The sequence below is a fragment of the Phoxinus phoxinus genome (genome assembly GCF_949152265.1).
Source record: "Phoxinus phoxinus genome assembly, chromosome: 25".
Taxonomy (NCBI): domain Eukaryota; kingdom Metazoa; phylum Chordata; class Actinopteri; order Cypriniformes; family Leuciscidae; genus Phoxinus; species Phoxinus phoxinus.
The window spans coordinates 8,405,028-8,425,926 of record NC_136900.1 but is presented as its reverse complement, the minus strand read 5'-3'; the positions used below and the strand labels follow the sequence as shown (position 1 = coordinate 8,425,926).

At 35.9% G+C, this 20,899-nt stretch overlaps 2 protein-coding genes and 1 long non-coding RNA gene across 5 annotated transcripts in view; all 3 read left to right on the top strand.

The window, feature by feature from the left end:
- Window positions 1–557: 557 nt before the first annotated feature.
- Window positions 558–5,167, top strand: LOC306993520. Its single transcript, XR_013796466.1, has 5 exons — window positions 558–635; window positions 815–990; window positions 1,340–1,463; window positions 3,789–3,945; window positions 4,321–5,167. It is a non-coding gene; the product is annotated as an uncharacterized lncRNA (long non-coding RNA).
- A 10,322-nt stretch (window positions 5,168–15,489) lies between these two features.
- LOC306993755 (phospholipase A and acyltransferase 4-like) lies at window positions 15,490–17,256 on the top strand. 2 transcript variants are annotated; one of them, XM_079603754.1, is made up of 5 exons: window positions 15,490–15,554; window positions 16,286–16,378; window positions 16,519–16,654; window positions 16,757–16,974; window positions 17,086–17,256. In XM_079603754.1, exons 2-5 carry the CDS (start codon window positions 16,298–16,300, stop codon window positions 17,179–17,181), a joined length of 531 nt encoding a protein of 176 aa, XP_079459880.1. In that variant the 5' UTR covers window positions 15,490–15,554; window positions 16,286–16,297; the 3' UTR covers window positions 17,182–17,256. The 2 variants fall into 2 exon arrangements, with proteins under 2 accessions (XP_079459880.1, XP_079459881.1); XM_079603755.1 differs by lacking the exon at window positions 15,490–15,554 and having other exon boundaries at window positions 16,286–16,375; window positions 17,086–17,243.
- A 1,104-nt stretch (window positions 17,257–18,360) lies between these two features.
- best1 (bestrophin 1) overlaps window positions 18,361–20,899 on the top strand; it is an 11,648-nt gene continuing 9,109 nt past the window's right edge. The window contains exons 1-2 of one of the 2 annotated variants that reach the window (XM_079603743.1): window positions 18,361–18,432; window positions 18,612–18,858. In XM_079603743.1, coding sequence (XP_079459869.1) covers window positions 18,707–18,858 — 152 coding nt within the window. In that variant the 5' untranslated portion in view covers window positions 18,361–18,432; window positions 18,612–18,706. Of the gene's footprint in view, window positions 18,859–20,899 lie in introns of both variants that reach the window. The other variant, XM_079603744.1, reaches the window with a different exon arrangement.

Sequence of the window (20,899 nt, the reverse complement as noted above, 5' to 3'; positions counted from 1 at the left end):
GCAGATAAACCAGGCTTACCGCAGTGATCATGTGTCTCGTCGTCATGCACTTTCAGTTTCTCCATTCCCGTGAAATACCCCCTCAGATGCTGTTCTCGTGTGTTGAGGATCTGAACGGTTGTTTCAACCCTGAACGAAGTCCCAGCTCTTGTGGTCAGGCCGGGGTTAATGAAGCACACGGGGCATGTCCTCCACTAGAGGGCCCTACACAGAGCCCTGAACACCCCGCTGAGGGCCTCATCCTCACAGAGGGTTTAATGGAGCCTGAACTCCTCATGGATCAGTTAGGAGCGGTTGATTATTGACATCATATTTACATTACATAACTGCATTAATGCATTAATGACTCTATTAATCGAGTTGAATATGTATGAGTATTTGTGCTTGTGTTTTGAGTTTTGAAAGATTTGCTGAGATTAATAAACCCCCCAGTTTTCCACAATGCCTCTTTGTTAGTGGAAAACAGATTAGCGGGTCAAGTGACCGGAGGTGTGGGCGTCTCATGCCCTCCTCGACTCCATCCTTCCTTCTTAACGGTTCCGGTGACGACCGTCGGCTCACACAACATCACACGCTGTGAGTAGAGCTGCTTATTTCTTATAGAGACAGTGTTCGAGGCCTAGAGACGAGGAACAGTAAGCAGTTGCATTTGCTACATTAGATTTGTGTTTCTCTTTTCAAGCTAGTTTTGCTTCATTTTACCCATCATGCATTTGAATATAATTGACTTGTTGCAATCAGTTTCTGTGTTGCTGCATGCTAACTAACATCAAACTAGCATGTGATCTCTGTTTGTGTGTGCGCTGTGATCCAGTGCTGAGCGTGCATGTGTTTCCCAGTGTTGTCCATCCTTCTCTCTGAGAACTGAAAGGTGAAAGGTCAGTGTCAGCAAGGGCTGTGAGGGTCTTAAGGAGTCTTCTGCGTTACGCTAATCTGTCCGGCATCCTGATCTACAAGAGCTTCCCCACCATGAGGACTTGGTTCAAGCAGGTAAACTAGTGAGTGTCACTCACACACAATTCCATTGGTTTTATTCACTAGTTTACTGGCATGCGCATTCCTTTATGTACGACTCTATGAATGATTTGTACTACAGTAATATTAAGTGCTAACCATGGCGATTAGATTACGGTGAGGATTATCATGTATGCACTTTAAAGGAATCGTTCACCCTCATGTCGTTCCAAACCTGTTTACATTTCTTTCTTCTGCTGATCACAAAGGAAGATATTTGGAAGAATGTCTGTAACCAAGCAGATCTCGCCCCTATTGACTACCATGAATAAATGATGACAGAATTAACATTTTGGGGTGAACTATCCCTTTAAACTATTTTCAGGATTATTACTGGGTAATGTATCCATAGACATACATAATCTTACGGCGGAGTCTCTAACGTCATCACCGGCGGCCATCTTGTCACAGGCAAGCTTTCTGGCGGGCTCAGTGGTTCCTGATGTAAGGTGAGTGATCTGCACGAACACAAATACTCGTATCTCGCTGAAATCTTGACGGATTTACAAACGGTTTGGTTTCTTACAAACGCTATTAACGTGGCTATAATGCTTGAACATGTTGAAATATATAATATTCTAATTATTCATAAGTATGCAGTGTCATAACTACATATCTGATGTTTATAACAAACCAACCCGTTTGAAAATCGGTAGAAAATTGAGCAAGTTATGATTATTTAAAAAGTACATGCACCATTAAAACACAATGTTACGAGTGAGCGAGCTGACTGTGACAAGATGGCCGCCAGGTGCGGACGTCGACCTCCATTGGCCAGCAGCGCGGACGAGACATCTAGCCTTTATTATGTATATCTATGCATGTATTAGTCTGCAATCGCTACACATGAACTAAAATTATTTGAAGTTACTTTATTCATTTGACACATAATCTTGTATTGTAGTGTGATAATGAGCAGTGATGACATAACACACGTTTAATGTATCCGCATCGGTAAACTTGACACTAAACAAATAACACAAAAGAAAATCTGCTTCTTAAATCTTACAGATGGGCATAACACAAAGAAATCAACACAGGAAAATGAATTGATCTGCAATATTACCATGTGCGCCCAGTTTATAAAAGCAAAACTAAACCATTTTTTTTTTCATGTTAGTTTGTTACACACATCTATTCTCTGATAGCGGATGCTTTAAAAAGTTGACATGATTATTTCCAGTTATTTAAAAACAAACATCTAACAGCTTACAGTCTCAGAAAAGCTGTCACTGGGACGGTTCCCTTTAAAACGGTTATAACCCCCTGAACCGCCTCTGGCGATATGACGATATTTCTTGCTATAGTCCATTTCAATGGTCTGTAAACTATCCACTGTTTGAGATTTAACTATACCTATTGTATTTATTAATTTACTCAGCTGATAAATCAGTGGCACTATAGAGAGCTGGACTGCATGAAGTCACTGGCAACGGAGAGATGTTTTCTATATATCCAGCAGAGGGACACAGAGATCCATTCATTTTTCTGCATGTGAACAACTGCTGCTCCTATCACAACTTTTTTTTAAATATATTTTGTGAATATATTTATTTGAACATTATAAAATACATCAAAATCAGTATTTTTGTGGGAAAAATGCCACATATATTTGCAAAAATACAACTGAAATACCATTAAAAAAATAAGAGCAGGTTGTATTCACAAATTATTTATTTCAACTAACCAAATGCAAAAAATCCCTAACTTTAGAATAAGAAATTATTTTAAAATATGTAAATAAAGCCAATAGCAATAAGCAGAAATGAACAGGAGTTTTAACAGTACAATATAATAACCATTTTTGTCTGTATTGGTTAGCTTATGTGCTAGCATTGCATTACCAGATTAGCCTGATAGTTCATTTAATACCATGGTTTATACACGCAATTGCACTTACCCTACATGTATCCACATTTATTTTTTATGTAATAATTAAGTGTTAAATTAAGAGTTAAATGTCCAAATATTTATATTATAAATGTTCAATTATTCACTAAATAGCAGAGGTGGACAAAGTACTTCCTTACTTGAGTGAAAGTACCAGACTGGTCAAATATTACTCCGTTACAAGTAAAAGTTGTAAAGACCGATTTTTACTTAAGTAAAAGTACAGAAGTACTTGTTTTTTAAAAGTACTTTAGTATCAAAAGTAAATGTCAATGCATTGTTTTATTATTGTTGCATTGTTGTGTGTAATACAGTACCATACAGTATGCATCTGAATCTATGCCTGCCCTCATATCAATATCAAATGTATTTCTAGAGCACAGTTCCAGTAGTGGGATTGAATGTGAGATTGAATAAATGTGCTCCAAAACAATTACAAAATTCACATTTAGAAGACCAAACCCAACATTAAAAATGAAAATCAAGTTGATGTCAGAATCCAACATCAGATTGACGTTAATCTCCAACGTTGGACAGACGTTGTTTTGTGGTTGAAAATGAAAATCGGGTTGATGTCATTATCAGTCGGGTTCTGACGTCTGTCCAACGTTGGATGTTGATGTCAATCTGACGTCTGGATTTGCAAAACATCAGAATCATGCAAAAAACATGATCCACACATGCATAGACAATTTCACATGCATGAAACAAAATTCACGTGCACAAAAAAACAATTCACCTGTGTGAAAAATATATATATATTCAAAAAATACATTTTACAAATGCAAAACACAATTCGTAGATATACAACTGTGAACAGAACTTTGAATGTTTAAAATGTAAGAGTTTATCCTTGAATGTGAATGTGTGTGTGTGTTTTTGAGACTTTCCTGGCAGCGCTCTCCTCCTACATGGATGAGTCTTTAGCCAATCAGATGTAAGCTTATCAATCGACCAATCAGCATCACGTGAGGGCGTGCCTACCTGCATGTTACGCCATCCGCTTCGACCATAGGGGGCTTCGACCGATAGTTCATGAAGGTATGTGCAGTTGATCGGTTCATTTCTGTGTGTTTACTGAAGTTAGAGATCAGTTGAAGTAATAGTTTATGAACTATTAACTGATGTAAGCAAGGGCTGTGTAATCAGATGTCCCATATCGTGTCAATAATGAAGAAGAAATTATGCTTGTTTTGTTGTATTTTAGCTGCAGGTACAGACATGTTCTCAGACAGCTCTCAGTTACAATCACACACATGATTGCAAAACAATCATCTGTGGCCAACAGCTGTCTCCCTCATCGGGATTATTCTTTAAATAGTGAATAAACCTATTTTAATGAGCACCCAGTGTTTATTTGCCATTTGTGTATGTTGTTAAATTATTACACACTTGTTGTTTCCCTGCATTTCTCAGGATTAACTCACCTTTGGCATGACATCTGGATAACAGTCACAAACATCTTAATTCATGTTGTTTCTTTATTCTCTTTTAAACTTTATTTGTATGTATTAATATCTTAATATATTGGTAACACTTTACAATAAGGTTTGCAACGATAAACAGCTGTATTTTTTAACGTTAACAAAGATGAACAAACATAGCAACAAATGTATTGCTCAAGGTTAGTTAATACATTAATGTTAACTAATGAACCTTTTTTGTAAAGTGTTACCAATATATTCAACATTCATTCCCTTATGTTTTGTGCTGTATTGTCATAATTTTAGTGTCACAGGACAATGTTGTGAAGCATTAATTTTACTTCATTTAGTAAAACAGAAATCTGATTTTATGCTGATCAGACAAAGGTATAGCCTACTTATTATAGAGGCAATTAAGATTATGCCACTAAGATTACTCAGTGAACTCTATTCAAATACCAGCACTTAATCTCCCACGTCCTCTGTCTGCACCTCTTGTAGGTTTTTACTATTTTACTGTCCTAATAGAGAGGTCTACTGATGACTGGATTGAACACATTTCATTTGTTAACTTTTCACCTAATGTATTGCACTTATGTGTGTATCATTTGGCCATGAACATGTATCTACTTTAAAAGCAAAGAAGACTCTGACTGGATCTCACAACTATGGAAGAGATGTATATTTATTTGTACTGAATGTTGTGCTTCATACTTAAGATTGTCATTTCATGATCTTCATATGTAACAGGAACATTAATCACGATCAAGTCATTTTATATATTTTATTCCCAAAGGATTCGGAAACTTTCAAATTAATAAAATGTATATATCAAATCTAACTATGTCTTTGAATCTTTTAATTCTGACTTATACATAAAACAAGAATTGATTATACCATGGTCTGGGTGAATACTCGATTCTGATTGGCTGCAGGGTGTCCGTTAAAAAGTGATAGAGGACACCTAAATAAACTGTCAGGCGTAACCACCAAGGAAACCAAGTTATTGTTTGTAACTTGTAACTTTAGATTTCGATTGTAAAACTAATTAAAATATAAACTAATGTTTTAAAAATGTGTTATTTGGCAAGTGACCATGGTATAAGCGGGTTCACACCTCCGCTGCGCGTCTGCCGGTTCACACCTCGCCGTCGTCCATTAAAACCTGACAATGGACACCTCGTCGGCAATTATTCAACCAAACAACTGAATAATTCGCTTGGTTGGGTCCTTACCATAGACTGTAAAAAAAATAGGTCCTTACATGCGCTTTGTGAGGCACACATGCACACTAGCCATAGACAGTATATGACACTAGCACACACACCCAAGGTCTCTCGCTCCCTTTCTCTGCTGTGCGCGCGCTACACATGCGCGCTCTTGCTTGCTAGATCTAGATTTTTTAACTAATTTGCGGGCAATTCTGAAATTATCGTACATTATGGGATTTTTTTCATTATTGGTCGTACAGAGGTCAAAATTATCGTACAAATACGATAATTATCTTACGTCTGGCAACACTGGATCAACCTCTGCTGTCTACTCAGCTATGATGCTGATTGGTCGATTGGTAAGCTTAAATCTGATTGGCTAAAGACTGATCCGTGTAGGAGGAGAGAGCACTACCAGGAAAGTCTCAAACACACACACACACACACACAAATCCAAGGCGATTCACACGTGAATGTCGATTTGCACATTAACATTCAGGGATAAACTCGTACATTTTAAACATTCTAAGGTTTTGTGCACAGCTGTATATCTACGAATTGTGTTTTGCATTTGTGAAATGTATTTTATGAATATATCATTTTCTTTTGCGCATGTGAGTTTCTTTTTGCGAATATATATATATATATTATTCTTTTTTGGTGAATTTTGTTTCATGCATGTGAAGTTGTCTACGCATGTGTGAATCATCTTTTTTTTTTTTTTTTTGCGTAAATTATTATTGATACCAAGGCCGGACTTACCATTGGGCTTGACTGACTGGGCTCAAGCCCATGGGCCCCGCTCAATAGGGGGCCCCGCCCTTTTACGTTTGATTTTTTTCAATAATATATCCAGGGTGCGATTTGCCGGGGGGGATGCGTGGGATTTCCCCCTTTCTGGTCAATGTATCCCTGCCTCTGCTTAATTATTTGTATCCCCGGTGGGGATAAATTTATCCCCCCCTCAAAGTGATCATAGTGCTACTAGTGGCGAGACGGATCACAAAACTTATCACGGATCCGTGGTTTGATTAAAGTCAATTTTATTTTAAAATGATTACTCACTCACTCTTGAGCGTCTGGCGCGAGTGATTTCAATGTTAAGTCAATGTAACGCGCGTCTAGAGGTCCTGCGGCGCGGTGTTTAGCGCGGCGCGGTAGACGCGAGCCTCATTCGCGCATCCAGTTTGCGCGAATGAGGCGAATTGCTAAGACAGATCATGTCTTTTCTATCATTTCACTGTAGCTCAGCATCGCGATCAGTGTTGTGCCAGTTCATACTTAAAAAGAACTAGCTCAAAGTTCAGTTCACACAGATGATAATGAACTAGTTCATGTCATAGTTCTTTTTTTTAAAAATGAACTAAGTTCACATATCTAAAAATGAACTAGTTCACGTTCATTTGTTAAATTATTTTAACAAAGATGTAGGCTATTATTAATAATAATGTTATTTCAACACAATATCTCGTTATTTCGAAATAATGTGTGCGTGCATCTGTAAATCCGGTGACGCGTGTATTGATTTTTATTAATAAACAAGTGTTTTCTCTAAAAGTGTCGACTCGGCTGCAAAGATGAAGTTGACGATCGCCATCTCCGTGTGAACGCGCTTATAGAAAGAAATGCACATAAATAAGCCTAATAATGGATTATCAGAGAGTAGCCTTTTTCTTTTTTCGTTTTGAATTATTTCGTTTAAAGACATTCCAAGCTTTGTGTATTTGATGTATTTGTCATGTCTGTGTGAGGCATACACTGAGTTTCGTTAAGTTAGGATGTGCTCTAGTTCACGTGCAATGCAAGTGAGCGCGCGGGCGCCTCCGTTAGGCTATATTTGTTTCGTCGGCCTATTCATTAAATACAGGCAATTGGTTGATGAAAAATTGATTAAAATTAAGATACAATTTATACAAAACGAAATTCACTTTAAAGAAAGGCTTTCTATAACAACTTCAACTTCAACGGTCAAAATCAATGTCTCATATTCCGCACCCTATCTCGGTCGTGCTGTTCACTTTTCATAAATCAAATGGAAATCAATGAAAAAAAAAAAAAAAGGTATAATATTATAACAAATATGAAACGCGCTTTTTTAATGGCTACAACAGTATAGTAGGCCTACATATCCTACTCTCTATTTGTAGCCTACACATTTCTGCACATTAATTTAATTCTGAATTTTGCACACACAAGCTGAAAGGCATTTGTTCAAATCAAGTTCACGGATAATTGTGCGGGCATTTATAAGCCTAATCATTATGATACTAAAATCCTAACAAATAGGCGATGCTATGTAGGCTACAAAAAATCAGATGAGCCCATAATATGAATATGAACGGTTAAGCATTTTCCTCCCATAGAAAACCATTAGGCTATAAGAACGCTTAATGTGGCTTAATGCAGATTAGAATGTCCCCTTATGTCGAAATAACGAGATATCGATACTAGGCTACTGTGTCCACCGTGGTCTCCTTTTTGATCAGCGGAAACGATTTTTGCTTGTTTGGGATCTGACTGTCCAGATTTGAAAAAGTTAAGCAAACTTTTTCAAGCTTCAATCAGTGGTCATATAAATAAATTAGCACGGTTTTTACATGTAACACTGTATACTGTACCATGTCACCTTTTGAAAGTAGCTTTGCACTTCAAATAACGATTGGATCGATTATATTGTTACGCCACCAGATGGCGACAAATTACTTTTAAAAAACATTTGTGATTGAATCGTTCATTCAGGAGATTCGTTCAAAGATGCTGATTCATCTATGAAACAATTGTATTTGATTGAGGAATTAAATCATTCATTCAAACCTAAGTTTTTTTAATAAATAATTCAGATTAATGAAACATTTTTGTAGACTTCAGCAATTAAGATAAATTGTTATTTTTTTAGTTGTTTGTTCAGAATCGTGATCTCTAGTTTTATTCTCAGTTTATTCAGAATTGTGTTGCTCTAATACATAGCTTGTGTATCATTTTGTTCTATTTAAAGTCATGTATAGACGGTAGGGCCCGAAAGTGACTCAAGCCCAGGGGCCCCCACCACCCTAAGTCCTGCCCTGATTGATACTGATCTGTTTTTATAATATGATCCCCCGAATGACGTTACTTCCTACTCAAGGACCTTGATAGAATTGTAGTGGAGTAAAAACTAAGTTATTTGTCTTTCAAATGTAGTGAAGTTAAAGTAACAAGTTTCCAGAAAAAACTTATACCAAAGTAAAGTAGGCCTACAGATAATCAAAAAGTCTACTTAACTCAAGTAAATTTACTGTAGCCTGCCTAGGCTATTTTGTTACTGTCCACATCTGCTAAATAGGATATTATTAATTAATGAATTAATAGTGAATTAATGCACTCATTTGTTTTCTTATACATTGTATAGTAAGCTATGTGCATTCTAAATGAATCATTCGTAGGCTAGCCTATACTTCGAATAATCATTAACTGACAGTTTGTGGAGACTTCGGGGGAGGACCCGATTTGTAATGACAACGGCAGATTCTCTTGCTTTATTTGGATCTCTATGTTTGGTAAAAATTGATCAAGGAATGTTTATATCATAATGTTGAATGAAATATGTTCAACTGGCTTAGCCATCAGATCCTTTTGTCCTCACATGTCTTCATTGTTTCTTGGGGAGGGCAGGAACTCAAAGCACATCAGCTAGTCGCAGGAGAACCAGAAAAGTCAGTGCTTGGATCCCTCCTCTTATCCATAGGCTACTCATATACATGGCTGGGATATACAGGCACATGGTTTCTCCATTGCTATGCTGGTGACAAACAGCTTTACTTTTTATTTCAGGCAGACGATCTAGCGGTCACTGCACGGATGAAAGATCATCACCTGCAACTCAGTGAAGCAGAAACAACTTCTCAGCCACTCCGATGGTCAGCGTAATTTCTCCATCCAGCTATTGGCCCATCAACAATATTTTCATCCTGATTCCTGATCCGCCAAAAATCTTTAATGACCAACTGACATACAGTGACCTGACCACATTGAAAAAAAATAAAAATAAAATAAAATTGAGCTTGTAGCCTATTCTGATATTGTTTAAATCTTTGTGTTTTTATGACTTTTCATGCTTCTTGCTTCTTTAAGCTGAATTGCTTGTATTCCTTATTTTTAAGTTGATCCTGTCTTTATGACATTTAAATAAAAACTAATCAGCCAAGTTTTATATATCGTCTAGGCCTACATACCATACGTTTATCATTTAATAAGAACAATAAATAAATAATAATCAATTAATATTTTAATTAAAAGTAACATTAAATAAGGGTGGAGGTAGGCTACTAAATGTTTTATACTCAACTAAATTGAATCAAGCTAAGGCAACAAAATCAATGTTAAATAAACTCATACAGATTTTACTGAATAGCCCATTTATCTTTTGTTTAGTAGTTAATTATAGTCATCACTTGATTGTAAAGGTCTCTTTTACTCACTTTTTTTTTTTAAATCTTCAAGTCCTCCCTACTCACAGCACAGGTAGTGTGTACATTGTGTGCACTCTTCCCCAAGTTCAAAACAATCGGAAATTATGTTTTAATTTTCCATCACTGATTGTTTGAATCCAAATTTTACAAAGCTTCGTAAACATGGACAAGAAGACATTTTGTGCTGTCCACGAGAGAAAACTGCAGGATAATAAATCCTTTTCGATCTCATGGCTTAAAGTCTGTGCAAATGCTTCAATAGATTGACTTGCAGTTGTAGTAATAAAAAAATGCAAATAAATTCATTATAGTTTTACAAAGTTTAATAAAGCCCAATATAATCAGCTTGCATAAAAAAAAAAAAAGATCTCCAAAATACTTGTATAGATCATTAATTTTGTCTTAATTTTTATATATTCTTCTAATGATATTGAAAACATATTTGTCAAACTTTCAAACATGACTGAATTTATTGCAGTCAAATTGAAGGAAAGAGACAATATTATTTGCCTATTTTAATATAGTTCATAGTATACAGTGCTATGCATAAGTTTAGACACCCATGCTAAAGTTGCCTAAAAAGAGGAATAAAAAATCATCTTTTGGAAATTTATCTTAATGCCTTAATTTAAAAAATGAGGAAAACTCCAACCTTTAAGGACACCAATTTTCTTTGTGAATGAATAATGTATCGTAAAAAAATAAATGTTCTTCCTTAAAATACAGGGTGCATAAGTTTGGACACCCCTATGTTAAATTCCCATAGAGGCAGGCAGATTTTTATTTTTAAAGGCCAGTTACTTCATGGATCCAGGATACTCTGCATCCTGATAAAGTTCCCTTGGCCTTTGGAATTAAAATATCCCCACATCATCACACACCCTTCACCATACCTAGAGATTGGCATGGGGTACTTTCCATAAGATCATATCTCAATGCAAATTAAACCAGCTTTTAAGCTAACTGAAATAAAACCATGCCAATCTCTAGGTGTGGTGAAGGTTATGTGATGATGTGGGGATATTTTAATTCCAGAGGCCAAGGGAACTTTATCAGGATGCAGAGTATCCTGGATCCATGAAATAACTGGCCTTTAAAAATAAAAATCTGCCTGCCTCTATGGGAGTTTAACATAGGGGTGTCCAAACTTATGCACCCTGTATTTTAAGGAAGAACATTTATTTTTTTAAGATACATTATTCATTCACAAAGAAAATTGGTGTCCTTAAAGGTTGGAGTTTTCCTCATTTTTTAAATTAAGGCATTAAGATAAATTTCCAAAAGATGATTTTTTATTCCTCTTTTTAGGCAACTTTAGCATGGGTGTCTAAACTTATGCATAGCACTGTAAGTCTATAAAGAGACACTTAAAGACTTGTGTATGATTTTAGGGAGTTTACAGTTAAAGATCCAAGGACCAGATTTAATTAAATAAGAAAGGGAGTTAGAAGTGAAGTCAATTTAAGACGAGAGTAAGAATTATAATAAATGAAAGAAAATAGTGAAGATTTCATCAGCTTCAAGACTCACAGGAGTTCGTAGGCCGCCCCGCTTCCAGTTACAAAGATCACCTACACCAAGGTCTAAGCTACATGTACGTTCTTGCTTCAGGTTAAATGATTCTGATTGGCTAAGAAATAGATAAACAGTACATTTCCACACATGTACTGATAGGTAGCACATCTCCATAGTATGCATGGCTGATACCAGGGCCTGAGTTAGGTACCAGTGGCCCTCCGAGGTCACCCTTACAGAACAAAAATATATGGGAATATATGCAAAATATAATGTGATATATTACATAATACCTTTCCATATATGGGAAACTAGTGCTTATATTTTTCACTATACTGCAATATATGCATTGACCATGTGGCTATATATTAATACATATAAAATATTTATAAATGAAGACAAAAATAGCATTACATGTAATATTCACAAAGTTTTATCCTTTATTGCGTACATATGCACATACATGTTCCCATATAAATATGAATGTAAGTTCACACATATATACACACTGTCACAGAATGAGTTACAACCGATTTCTAGTTCCCAGCATGCTTTGCTTCTGGCTGTTAAAGGAGAGCAAATGTTACAATTAAAGGTAGGGTAGGTAGGATTTATATAAAAACTTTTTACCAAATTTGATTAAACTTTCTATATATATCAATGCATAATTAAAATGTAAGTACTCTGATAAAAAGAGTATAAAAATCGAGTGACTCTAGACCGTTTAATCTTCATTAAACACAGCTCATTATTTCCATTCGGGACGAATCACAGGATTGGCTTGCGCGACTGTCACTCTCCGTCGCCATGACTACCGCCGTTATTACTGGCTCTGCCCACGTGCGCGCAGTCGCGCACCCGTTTTTAGGTGGGAGTGAATGGAATTAATGAGCTGTGTTTATTGAAGATTAAATACACTAGAGTCACTCGGTTTTTTATACAATCTATTTCAGAGTACTTGCATTTTAATTATGCATTGGTATATAAAGACAGTTTAAACAAATTTGAATAAAAGTTTTTTTTAGACAATTCTGACCTACCCTACCTTTAAGTGTTATTTTAATGTGTTTTGCTCAATATTAATATAGGGAGGAGATCTGTTTTAAGTGTTTAATGTTGTTCTATTATTTGGGAATATAAAAGGTTTTCTGGTATGTCTGAGTCATCATTGTGCTGAAAAAAAGATGCCTGAGGTTCGATTGACGATTGGCCAAACACCATGTAGATTATATAATAAAATTTTAAAAGTAATGGCTGTGCACAGTGATATTCTCTTGGCTAAATACTTCAATACATGCAGGTGTGCTTGTGCTTCTGTCAACTAGCTTGAAAATAGGAAACATTTATAATGTAAACGATTAAGATATATATTTCAATATATACTTCTCTATGTTTATGCTGCATGATATATCTGCAATCCATTACACATGCATATCTGATCACATGTGCATATATATATTCTGAAATGCATTACTGAATATAAAATTACATTATGATTTATTAGTAAATATATTGTCACATATTTTTCAATATATGAAAAGTGGCATTACCTTATGTATTATTCAATATAGGCTATTGTAATATGTTAACACAATATATTATTCTGTATATTTTCAATACTGTTAAACCATTTAATATATTGATCATTCATAAATAGGGAAACATATTTTCTTTTCATAAGGGTAGGTGTCAACATGTCGAAGAAAACAAGTCAGTCAATCTCCAATAACGCCACTTGTTCCTTAACCTGTAACCAGGAATACTAACACACACAGAGACACACATCTTCTTCAAGGTGGGATTTGGTCGGACCATAACTATAAACAGGAGAGTTTTTTCAAAACATCAAAATAACATGTTCTTTCTCTCAGTGAGAAGACACTTTAATATAGCTGTAAAGTAAACGCTTCAACTAAGAAATTGTCCCTCACATTAACATGACCCCTGTGACCCCTGTGTCAGGGTGATCTAGAAAAGCAGATATATCATGTATTGACACATGTTGCTGAATTTTCTCAAACACAAAACGAGTCCATATTTCATTGGAAGCCGGGCTAAATGAGCAAGCACTGTTACTGCATTCCCAACGCTATCTCACGACCAATTCGTACGAATTTGTACGAGTGATTAAAAGGTGGCTAATTCGTACGAATTTGTACGACCTCACTCGTACGAATTTGTACGATTTGTCTAAACCCACGTGACGGTTGGGTTTAGGGGCGGGGTCAGGGGTAGGTCATTCGTATGAATTCATACGATTTTGGCAAATCGTAAAATATGTACGATTTAGCAAAAAACGTACAAATTCGTACGAGTGAGGTCGTATGAATTGGTACGAATTAGCCACCTCGTAAAATTCGTACGAATTGCCGTGAGATCGGGTTGGCATTCCTGACATGCGCTCAAAAATATTGATTAATACCTTGATTATAATCACTCATTAGATATGAAGCAGTGGATTCCAGAATACACTCCGTTCAGCTTTTATGCAACTCAAAATTGAATCATTCTCTGAATCAAGCGCTATAGTTTTGGGTGGATGAAACATGGATAATTGAACATCAGACAAATTATACAATGTGATAGTTTTGATGCATTTATTATAAAGACATAGCCTAACTATTATCATAGACCGTTATGGAGATAGAAAGCACAGTCAGAATTCCTGTTCTCTAATTCATTTTATTTAACATCAAACATAAACAACAAACTCAAACACAACATGCACAGCCTAGGCCTATTTGATGGCAAAATATTAAATCTTGCAACTTGCTAAAAAAAACAACCCACAGCTTGAGCAAACCCTTAATGGGATAGTTCCCCCAAAAATGAAAACTGTCAGTAATTACTCTCCCTCATGTTGTTCAACCCCGTAAGACTTTCGTTCATCTTCGGAACACAAATTAAGATATTTTTGTTTAAATCGGAGAGCTGTCTAACTCCATCACAGACTTCTCGGTAATTTCATTCTGCTGGCCCAGAAAAGTGACTACAGTGACTCAACCATAAATTTATCAAGTGACGAGAATACTTTTTGTCTGCAAAAAACCCCCAAAATAACGACTTTATTCAACTATTCATTTTCTTCCTCGTGGGCCTTGCCGTGAGTTCACGAGAGCGCCACGACGCATGCGCGATAACTGAGAGCGTGCCGCTAGACGTTACGCAGTTGTCCACATCTGTCGCCATGGTTACTATGGCAGTACAAGCGGAAACCAGGGATAATGCGGATATTACGTCATTGACAGGCGACAAGTGAACAGGGACGGACACTTTTAAAAATTTTACATTTCTCTGAATTTACAAATTCTCGGAAACATTTAGGATGATGGAAGTAGGCACAATTGAAAGAAACATATAACACTGTGCATTGTGTGCAAGTGTTTTTTGTATATTTAAAATTCTTACATATTGTACCTTTAAGACAACATTTGAGCGGATGAACTAAAGAACGGAAAGACTTGTATATGGCAAGACATGGCCATTGTATATAGTCTACAATGATCTATTTGTGGTTGGACCCTGATGATCGCCGCTTGCAGCTATATTTGTATTTACTATTAAGATGGAATATTAAAATGCTATCTATTAGAAAGGTCTTATACTTTCTAAGCAAATTTATATTATTGTATTGCAGCAGTTCTCATTCTCTTTAGGATGGACCGCTTACACTGTAGGGTACATTTGTGAGTCACTTTGAATACTAACTGTAAATGTAAAGATTGTATGTGATTATTGGCCTGCAGACCCTTTTAACATCTGAAAAATTTCCATTGCAAATACAATAACAATATAACAGTTTGAGGACGATAAATTAGACTGAATGGAAGCATACCAGTCTGTCTGGATTATATGAGGCTCTGCTCTTTTTTGTCACTAATTTGTATCGTCTTAACCGCCATATTCCGATACGACTCGTAAGTGAATGTTTCATTTCTGGGTGTATTCAAATGGTAAGTAAATCAGGAGTGATGGTTCTGATGAGAAGATCATTGCAGAAGACTATTTAACGTCCGTGTCTCGTAGTCCTCACAACATGATCCTCAACCCAGGTGAAATCCTTCTTTCTTTCATGGCTAACTTTTTTGATACATACTTCAATTATGGATTACTTTATATAATTAAATAGCTCATGCATTAAATGTAAAATGATGATTTGCTTCTGTTTTGAACTTGATATTTTTTAGTGGACAATTTGAGCACAAATTTTAAGAACAGACCATTTTGTGTTGGTCTTTACATATTTTATATTTATAAAGAATTTTTTGTTTGTTAAATTATTGTTAAAAAACATTCTACATTCAAAGTTTAAACAATATTGGGTGATGGAATAAAATTTTCTTAGAAGTAAGAGGCTTGACGAATACAATGGTAGCCATGCGTGTGGACTTTTAACTTTATAATTCATATAAAAACAGATCTTGGAATAAACTGGAATAAAAATATTTGTTTTCATTCCAATAATTTACCTGTGTGTGTCTACAGCTAAATCTGTCATAAGAATAGAGAAAACTGCCATAGTTTTGATATTAGTTTGTGTGCTATCTAAATAATTTAATTAATTGTTTTGAAAGCATTGATCTTTGTTGAAATGGGTAAATTGATCAGGAGCACTGATAGGGAACACAAGGGGGAAATATCCAAATATCAGCAATTGCACAACACTTTGATGTATTTGCATCTCATTTGAAGATCTTTGCTAATCGTGTCAAACATACGCTGTATACAATGTAGAGCAAAGTAAACATGAGTAAACGTGTCTCAATGAGTTTCTTTTTCATAGGAGCCTATAAAGATGAAGATGTTGAGGATGAAGTGTGTTCTGATCGCTGTGTTTCTTCAGCTGTGCTTCTCTGCGCATGTTGTTAAAGCCGATGTGAGGATACAAGATTTACACATTTTATATACTACACATTTTTACACATTTACTTCCTATCTAATATGCAGTTTACAGTTATGTGATTTATATATATATATATATAAATTCTTATTCTTCTTTTTCTTTTTTCTTCACAGTATCAATTTGGGGACATGCTGGAATTTCCAATACCTGACAACAAATTACCACTTTATAAGCACTATGCTGTATATGTTGGTGGTGATGAGACTGTGAAAGACAAGGACAAAGAACAGAACATTTTTGAGATGATAAGTATGACATCAAATTTATTAGGCTACAAAATCTTGTGAAGACTGTCATACCCATTATACATTCATTAAGCTTTTAACATTGCATCACTTTTCTTTTCAACAGGGAAACCAACACCTGGCTGCCGATTCGATACACAACCAGGTCCCTTTACAGTGAACAATTATTTAGACGGACAACACAAACCACAGAGCAAGGCCGACATGATCAGAACCATTGAAGAACTAATGAGTGACGAGAAGTGTAAAAATTATGATCTCATAAAAGGGAATTGTGAACAATTTGCCACAATGGTTCGATATGGTAAAGCCTTCTGCTATCAGGTATGGAATATAGAGTAATTGTAAAAATCAATAATTAAAAAATACCTCTTACAATCTGACCATTTGGACATTCTGATAAATAATGTTCTTATTATGGTAATGTCTGTGTAGAAGGGAACCATAGCTGGACCAGCGGCCGCAGGAGTGGAAAAAGCTAAGGCCAGTATGGGAAGAAAAAAACGGCGTGAAGCTTCAGCAGCCGCTTGAACATCAGCATCACTTTCTTCTTTTCCTTTAATCTTCCTAACTGTAAAGAAAATCTTAATAAACCTGCAAGAATGTAATAAATGTGCAGTTTGTCTCGTCTTGTTAAATGCATTTAAACCACAGTTCTGCATACTCTTTGACACATCTATATTTATATATGTGTAGTTTTGTCTTAAAACATCTAAAACATCCTTCGCTCTTTGAGAAATTCTCAAAAGGCAGATCATCATTTATAAAAAATATGTTATTAAAAATAGATGTCAGCACTCAGCATTAAAGGCAGCCAGTGCATAAAATATGTTATATTAACATCAATCTGATTAAGACATTCATTGAGATTAATTGAAAACATACGCTATTTAAATATTAAAGATACGTGAAATACAGAAACGTCACTGACTGTACGTGAAGAGAAGCTCATGATGACTGTATAATCTGAGATGTAGAACACACACACACACACACACACACACACTGGACAATCTGTATATTCTGTCCCGTTACACCAACCCGACCCCTAAACCTGCCCATCACACCAAACTTTCTGCATTTTTACATTTTCAAAAATATATAATTTAATATGTTTAGTAACCCATTTCCCTCTTGAGGAATCACTGGCTGCTGACTGCCCAAAAACACATTTTGTTAGATAAATACAAACAAACTCTACATTTCAAAATACTACAACTCTTTTTAGGGAGTTTACAGTTAAAGATCCAAGGACCAGATTTAATTAAATAAGAAAGGGAGTTAGAAGTGAAGTCAATTTAATAAAAATGGGTTAATAGGTTAATGAAACACACGGGGCATGTCCTCCACTAGAGGGCCCTACACAGAGCCCTGAACACCCCGCTGAGGGCCTCATCCTCACAGAGGGTTTAATGGAGCCTGAACTCCTCATGGATCAGTTAGGAGCGGTTGATTATTGACATCATATTTACATTACATAACTGCATTAATGCATGACTCTATTAATCGAGTTGAATATGTATGAGTATTTGTGCTTGTGTTTTGAGTTTTGAAAGATTTGCTGAGATTAATAAACCCCCCAGTTTTCCACAATGCCTCTTTGTTAGTGGAAAACAGATTAGCGGGTCAAGTGACCGGAGGTGTGGGCGTCTCATGCCCTCCTCGACTCCATCCTTCCTTCTTAACGGTTCCGGTGACGACCGTCGGCTCACACAACATCACACGCTGTGAGTAGAGCTGCTTCTTATAGAGACCGTGTTCGAGGCCTACAGACGAGGAACAGTAAGCAGTTGCATTTGCTACATTAGATTTGTGTTTCTCTTTTCAAGCTAGTTTTGCTTCATTTTACCCATCATGCATTTGAATATAATTGACTTGTTGCAATCAGTTTAGGTGTTGCTGCATGCTAACTAACATCAAACTAGCATGTGATCTCTGTTTGTGCGTGCGCTGTGATCCAGTGCTGAGCGTGCACGTGTTTCCCAGTGTTGTCCATCCTTCTCTCTGAGAACTGAAAGGTGAAAGGTCAGTGTCAGAAGGGCTGTGAGGCTCAGAGATGACGGTCACATACTCACAGCAGGTGTCAGATGCGCGCCTGGGCACCTTTTATCGTCTGCTGCTGCGATGGAAAGGAAGCATCTATAAGCTGCTGTACCGAGAGCTGCTGATCTTTACTGTGATGTACTGCACTATCAGCATCACGTACAGGTAAACACGGATCACTCACCGTATTACTACAGCTTTACTGCCTTTATAGTGCTGCTACTATAGTAAAATAATGGTATCACAGGTAGTTATATCATGGGGCTTTGATATGTTCCACGATATTTAATGACCTACAAATCATTTTTTCTTTTTTTACGTCCGAGAACATCATGTTACCACCAATGTCCAAAATATTTCAAAATACCATAATATTACCATCTGATATCATCACTGTATCTTGGTTCTACCACAATATATTTTTGTAAGGACATGCATTTACAAAAAAAGTCATATTTGTCAAAATCATATTTTTTTGGGGACATGGTAACATACATTTTTATTTTATTTTAAATACAAAGTATTTTTTTTTACTTTTACCATAGTATTAGCATATTATTTAATTAATACCATGATACATTAATTTCAGAACCAACTCTACAGATGTCACATTTGTACCATGCACTTTTTTGGTACTTCAAAGGATATATTTAAAGAATACTATGGTAAAAAATATATAGTACATTGAAAATATAGTAATACTATGGGTAGTGTAATATTACCAGGGTACTAAATGATTACTATAGGTTATTAATATACCATGGCATTGGTTAATATGGTACATGTCCAAAATATTATGATACTATAGTACCTTGATATTATGGTAGTAAATTATTACCATGGTATATTCACGTTTTCAAGCTAATTCAAATAATTTAATGCCATCACCATGTTTATTTATTTTTTACTTTTACCATAGTAGTAGACAAGTATAGTATTTCTGTAAGTACATTGAGTACCATGTAAATAAATACCATAGTACATTAATTTCAGTACTAATGGTATATTTCAAAGTACCATGTGATCCCATAATTGCACAATGATGCTACCCCGGTACTTTTTTGTAAGGGTAAACTTTATATGGTCCTCCAAAAAGTATTTTTAAAAATACAATGGTATAAAAAACTAACACAGTAATACTATGATACTTTAATATTACCAGGGCACTAAAAACATGATAATACCGTGGTACTTTGATATACTGTGGAATTAAATAGTTACATATGCACCATGGTATTTTCATATTTTCAAAATACTGCAAAAAAATGAATGGTAAAACCTACAGTACCATGGTACTTCCCTGAAACATGGTGTTACCATTGACAGGTGTATTCTGACTGAAATGCTCTGTTTGATTGACAGGTGTATTCTGACTGAAATGCTCTGTTTGATTGACAGGTGTGTTCTGACTGAAATGCTCTGTTTGATTGACAGGTGTATTCTGACTGAAATGCTCTGTTTGATTGACAGGTGTGTTCTGACTGAAATGCTCTGTTTGATTGACAGGTGTATTCTGACTGAAATGCTCTGTTTGATTGACAGGTGTATTCTGACTGAAATGCTCTGTTTGATTGACAGGTGTATTCTGACTGAAATGCTCTGTTTGATTGACAGGTGTATTCTGACCGAAATGCGCTGTTTGATTGACAGGTGTATTCTGACTGAAATGCTCTGTTTGATTGACAGGTGTGTTCTGACTGAAATGCTCTGTTTGATTGACAGGTGTGTTCTGACTGAAATGCTCTGTTTGATTGACAGGTGTATTCTGACTGAAATGCTCTGTTTGATTGACAGGTGTGTTCTGACTGAAATGCTCTGTTTGATTGACAGGTGTGTTCTGACTGAAATGCTCTGTTTGATTGACAGGTGTGTTCTGACTGAAATGCTCTGTTTGATTGACAGGTGTGTTCTGACTGAAATGCTCTGTTTGATTGACAGGTGTGTTCTGACTGAAATGCTCTGTTTGATTGACAGGTGTACTCTGACTGAAATGCTCTGTTTGATTGACAGGTGTGTTCTGACTGAAATGCGCTGTTTGATTGACAGGTGTACTCTGACTGAAATGCTCTGTTTGATTGACAGGTGTATTCTGACTGAAATGCTCTGTTTGATTGACAGGTGTATTCTGACTGAAATGTGCTGTTTGATTGACAGGTGTATTCTGACTGAAATGCGCTGTTTGATTGACAGGTGTATTCTGACTGAA

What these genes read in the sequence shown, in the direction of transcription:
- LOC306993755 (XM_079603754.1), top strand. Translation starts at nt 16,298, where the DNA reads ATGAAGATGTTGAGGATGAAGTGTGTTCTGATCGCTGTGTTTCTTCAG. An exon ending in CGCATGTTGTTAAAGCCGAT is followed by an intron (nt 16,379 to 16,518) that starts GTGAGGATACAA and finishes TTTTCTTCACAG; the next exon opens with TATCAATTTGGGGACATGCT. An exon ending in GTAAAGCCTTCTGCTATCAG is followed by an intron (nt 16,975 to 17,085) that starts GTATGGAATATA and finishes ATGTCTGTGTAG; the next exon opens with AAGGGAACCATAGCTGGACC.